The sequence below is a fragment of the Helianthus annuus genome, chromosome 12 (genome assembly GCF_002127325.2).
Source record: "Helianthus annuus cultivar XRQ/B chromosome 12, HanXRQr2.0-SUNRISE, whole genome shotgun sequence".
Classification (NCBI taxonomy): Eukaryota; Viridiplantae; Streptophyta; class Magnoliopsida; order Asterales; family Asteraceae; genus Helianthus; species Helianthus annuus.
In genome coordinates this window covers 128,998,866-129,004,617 of record NC_035444.2, presented here as the reverse complement: position 1 = coordinate 129,004,617, position 5,752 = coordinate 128,998,866, and the positions used below count along the sequence as shown (strand labels likewise).

Sequence of the window (5,752 nt, the reverse complement as noted above, 5' to 3'; positions counted from 1 at the left end):
ATAACGTGTAAATGCTAATATTTGTGTTTTTAACTTTTAACATATCATACAATCCACACATTTTTTTTCTTTTTATATGTCTAACATGTACATAAAAATTAATTAGAAAAGTCTAATAAACGTGTAATCGCATATAAACGTAACTTTTTTTTTATTGTAACATATAAAAAATAATATATTCATACATTTCATATCTTTTTCTCTTTTTATATCAAACCACTACTACATATAAGCATTTTAAGGGTGAGCGGGGCACTCCCCTAAGAGGGGAGTCTCCTCTCTTACGCACACCCAATCAGGTTATGCCACGTCAACTTCTCTCTTAAACTCCCCTCACACCCCAATTTGATGGCGGCACTCTCCTCTTAGGTGACTTATTTTTTATTAAAAACAAAGAAAAAAGAAAATCATTGATTGGTTGAAAATGAGGCTGGCCCCACCAACAACCCTCCCCTTCTTCAGTGAACTCCCCCCGACCACCCTCCCCGAATTCGGTCACCGCAGGGATGGCGGCGATGTTCCCGCTGGGGGAATTGGGTCACCACGGCCACTCTCCGGTGGAGCCCCGCTCACCCTAAAAGTATATGTATACGGTTGGTTGCAAATTTGAAATAGTAGAGAGGCATAGAGTATAATTATTAAACAATTATTATTATGTTATGCTTATGGTCAGAAAGAAGAATACATATAGAGAAGTGTGAATTTCCCACTGAATTTACGCCGGTGCGACCATGAAACCTGCCACTATATACCCCCCCTTACCCCTACACCCACCCCTCTTTTCTTCTTCTCCTTCCTCCTCTTCAACTTTTTACCATCTCAAAACTCACTTTCCCCCCCTACTTTCTTATCTGCATGTGCCCCATTCTTCATCCCCTTCCTTCAAAATCACACATTTCAGCCTAAAAACAATTACTTTTTCACTCCTTAAAAATGGTTGCTTGATTTGTTTCTGAACCCTTTGTCATCTTCTTGTTCATCACTAATGGCTAGAGAAAATAACTGGCTTTCGTTTTCTTTGTCACCCATGGAGATGTTCACTTCGCAGCCGAACCAGTATTTCTTCAACGATAATTTCTACTCCAACGGTGGTACTACATTTTGCTTTTCAAATCTGTTATTTTTTTTGTTATCTTTTGTCTGAATCCGGCCGGATTCACTTCCTACAAAATCTGTTATTATTTTGTTATCTTTTGTCTGAATTCGGCCCGATTCACTTCTACAAAATTTGTAGAATAGGCTGCACCTGTCCGGATTCAGGTGCAGCAAAATTTTATGCTCTTGAATACGGAGCAGAAACAAAAGTGGAGCCGCATTGTGCATGTACAAATTTAGAGTATAACAACAACCATATCCATACCCAGTAGCAAAGTTACTTATAGGGTATGGAGATGGTCGGATGGATGTAGACAGACCTTGCCTCCATCTCTACTAAAGATAGAGGGCTGCTTTCACTTTCAGAGAAACCCCAGCTCTAAAACATGTACAAATGTATAGTAACATATGTTTTGTGGTGCAGGTTGGACTAACACCGGAAAAGACAACCAAGAAGGAGTGGGAAGTTTTGTGGATTCCGACATTAACAACCACCAAGCTCCTAAGCTAGAAGATTTTCTAGGCGGCGACATGGCATCCAACCCGTTTCGTTACTCGGAAACCGAAACACAGGACTCTTCCTCATTGACTCATATCTACGACGGAACTAGCCCCGTCTACTACACCGATCAACAAGACCTTAAAGCGATCACAACCGCTGGGTTTCAGACCAACTCCGGGTCCGAGGTGGACGACTCGGCGACTCAGTTCTCCGAGTCGACCGAGTTGGGTTACGGTCAACGGTCAGTGAATGCTTTGTCGTTGGGAATCACAACCACCACTACTACTACCACCGCCGCCGGCGGAGATGAAAAGGCGATCGTGGCCGTTGATTCTGGTGGTCAGAATAGTTGTAAGAAGATTGCTGATACTTTTGGGCAGAGGACTTCGATCTACAGAGGTGTTACTAGGTATCATTTTTATTATTATTCATTGTCTTTTATTTTTTAAAATGTTTAAATATTTGTTTTGAGTGTTTTATAAAAAAATGGTGATTTGTGCAGACATAGGTGGACTGGAAGATATGAAGCGCATCTTTGGGATAATAGCTGTAGGAGAGAGGGTCAGGCCAGGAAAGGACGTCAAGGTACAACAACATTTCTTCTTAATTATTATCTTTTTTTTAATTGTAATTAGAAAATGTTAATAAAGTTAATTGTAATTTAGTAGATGACATGTTTGTGGTCACACCCCAACAATCTGAGTTATAAAGGTGTGACAATCGCGAGCATTGTCGTAGCGTAGTGTTGATCGGGTATAAGATATAACCGGCCGGAGAAAGGGGGTTTCATTGGCTTATGCATTAATTTTGGTATATTCAATTCAAGTTCCTTAAATTTGTAAAAAGTGTACAAAAAAGTGACTAAGCTAATTTTTTATATTAAAGTCTATAAACTTGTCTCATGTGCATGTACTTGTGATTGTTTTTAAAATAATGACTAGTTAACTTTTAAATTTGTAACAGTTTGATAAAGTGACATCAAAAGAAGAAACTTTAACATCTTATTTTGACCAATTTAAGAATTAAGAGATCATTGTTTTAAAACACTTTCAAAGGCACGTGTATTTGGGCTTTTTGTTTTAAAAATATTAGTTTCGTGTACGTTTTACAAGCTGGGATTTTAATATGTCAAAATTAATCCGAGTGAGTGATTTTTCCTAAAAAATAATGTAAAAGTATATTGATTTTTATTATTATTTAGAGTAAATTACTTTTTGAGTCCTTTTTTTTATTGGTTTTAACCAGTTGACTCCAAAATCAAAAAGTTTAACGTTCTGAGTCCATAACCTCTTATTTTATAACGTTTTGAGTCCCTGTGTTTTATTGCATTTAACCACTTGAGTCCAAAATAAAAAGTACAAGTGTTGTAAATTGGACTCAAAACATTATAAAATGAGTGGTTAGGGACTCGAGGCGTTAAATTTTTTTATTTTGGATTCAATTGGTTAAAACCACTAAAACAGAGGAATTAAAAAAAAGTAATTTACTCTATTATTTATGCTGAAACTGATAAATACAGATATTTATAGAGTATTCAAAACTGATTTTTATAAAAAGTGATTTGAAAGGAGTTCAAATGAGTGAATGGTTGTTGTCATGTGTTTGCCCAAAATGGAAGGAATATGTCCACAAGATATAAACAAAATCCTGTTTGTTAAATTTGTTTCTCTTTCCAACTGGATCTAGTATCACACAACACAAACTATGTTGTAGCTAGGTAGGTCTGCATTTCACTGTAGTTTCTTTTCATCACTAGTTGCTTTTACTTTTGCTTTTCACTTTCCTTTTTTCCTCATTCAGTCTTATATCTTTGACCAAGTCAAACTCTCATTTCCCATTTCAAAACGTTTTTAAAGTCTAAAACTAATACATCAATTTAGTGAATTTTAATTAAAGAAACATGCAACTTTTTTTTTAATCGGATTGCATTGCATTGGGTAACGTTTGTTGACAAGCGACGGTTGTTACTACATTATATGTATTTAGTTTCGTTTATTATACCAAATCCGTACGAATATTACTTCAATTTTCTTTAACTTTGTTTCTTTTTCATCCTAGAAAGTGACATGTTTTTTTATTAACAAACTAAATACATACCTTGGTGCTTGTAAAATTGTTTGGGTGACTTTAGTAAGAAAAGTTGAATAGGTCATTATACGAGATAAAGATAAACCATACTAAAACCGCTTTATTTTCCTTTTGTGTTAAACCAAGCCCCGGTCTTAACCGTGTGGTTCATATCATCAATGTATGTACGGGTCGAAATGAGTGCTTTCCTAACTTTTAGCTTTTGCTTTATCTGAAAGTATTTTGGTGATCAAATCATGGACCACTTACATAAGCTAACATTTCCTTTCTTTTGCATGTAAATGGCTAATTGCTGTTACTCCGACCACTGATGTTATTTTTCGCAGTGTACTTGGGTAAGTGGACTCGACTTATACCCGTCAATTGTTCTTTTTTTTTTTTTTTTTTTTTTTGTATTATTTGATTATAACGTGTCTCGTGGATTATCAGGCGGTTATGATAAGGAGGATAAGGCGGCACGGTCCTATGATTTGGCTGCTCTTAAATATTGGGGACCGACTGCCACCACAAACTTCCCGGTAAATAGATATTGCTTTATCATCTCGGTTTTATTTGATTGATTGATTGAAGCGGATTTTTGATATTTTATGATAATGGGACTATAATTCATTTTTGGATTTGTATTGATGTAGGTTGCAAGCTATGCAACAGAACTTGAAGAAATGAAAAACTCAACAAAGCAAGAATTCATTGCATCACTTAGAAGGTTTGTTTTCTTTCTTAACCTGTTGTTATAAGTGGCAAATTGCATGGGTCGGGTCTAAATTTTTTTTTTTTTTTTTTTTTGTAAAAAATTCCAGGAAAAGTAGCGGTTTCTCAAGGGGAGCATCCATCTACAGGGGTGTCACGAGGCATCATCAACAAGGTCGTTGGCAAGCCAGGATCGGCCGTGTTGCTGGAAACAAAGATCTGTATCTCGGAACTTTTGGTAAAATCTACAACTTTCTGTAGTCGAGACCATAGAATGCAACGGTTGTTAACAAGCTAATTAATCACGTACATTTAAAAAAATAATGCAGCCACCGAAGAGGAAGCAGCCGAGGCGTACGACATAGCAGCAATTAAATTCCGGGGGGTGAACGCAGTCACAAACTTCGAGATGAAACGGTATGATGTCCAAGCTATTTCCAACAGCTCCCTTCCCATCGGCAGCTCCGCAAAGCGCTTGAAAATCTCTCTAGAGTCCGACCCAAAACCGGCCCAAATCACAAACCATCACCAGCAGCCGCCACAATACAACAGCGGTAGTAACGGAAGCAGCATCAGTTTCGCCAACATTTCCTCAGCCTCTCCCATTCCTTACGCAATGCCATTTGATCCAAACTCCGCACCAGCATACCATCACCAGAACTTCTTCCATCACCTCCTGCCCAACCACCCCGCAACCTCCGGTTCGTTGTCGACTGTTGGGAATCCGATGGCGCTACTGCCGCCAACAACTTCGGGCGAGTTCTTCATTTGGCCTCACCAATCATACTAACACGTGGCCAAAGTAGCTTAGCACCATAGAGAATGCTAATTTTGAAACTCTTTAAAGCTGACCATTGCTGACCGGTTTAGCCTAGGTGATCTACTTACCTTAGTATTAGTATGGGCTGGGTATAATGTTTCTGTTTTCTTAAATTATATGTTTTTGGAGGTTGGACTATAATTGTCAACAGGTGTTTGGAATGCTAGTTATGGGCTTTCTTTCTTTCATTCTTTTTTTTTTTTTTTTAATTTTATACTCTTAGAAATTTTAAATATCTTATAAAACCACTAGCAATTTAAGAAGTTTTTGGAAAAAAAAATTATAATATTAACCTATATATTAATTTTCAAATGAAATGAATAATGATACATCCACATGTACCATACTTTTATACGATTTCGATGAGGGATGAGATGAGAGAGAGAGAGCCACGTGATGTGCTATTTTCAATAGAGTGTCGGCGGCAATAGTTGTTGCCCTTTATTGGGTGACATGGGCGGCAAGACACTCCTCTATTAGCCTAATTAATTTATGATTTTATCTCCGCTTTAAAATTACGATTTTGCCATCGGTTCAAAATTACGTATTTGCCCTTA

General features: G+C 37.2%; 1 protein-coding gene across 1 annotated transcript; it reads left to right on the top strand.

The window, feature by feature from the left end:
• The first annotated feature begins 669 nt into the window (after positions 1–669).
• LOC110894847 (AP2-like ethylene-responsive transcription factor AIL6) lies at positions 670–5,383 on the top strand. Its single transcript, XM_022142077.2, has 8 exons — positions 670–1,091; positions 1,520–2,006; positions 2,100–2,182; positions 4,012–4,020; positions 4,115–4,203; positions 4,318–4,391; positions 4,486–4,613; positions 4,705–5,383. Exons 1-8 carry the CDS (start codon positions 986–988, stop codon positions 5,163–5,165), a joined length of 1,437 nt encoding a protein of 478 aa, XP_021997769.1. The 5' UTR covers positions 670–985; the 3' UTR covers positions 5,166–5,383.
• The last annotated feature ends 369 nt before the right edge of the window (positions 5,384–5,752 follow it).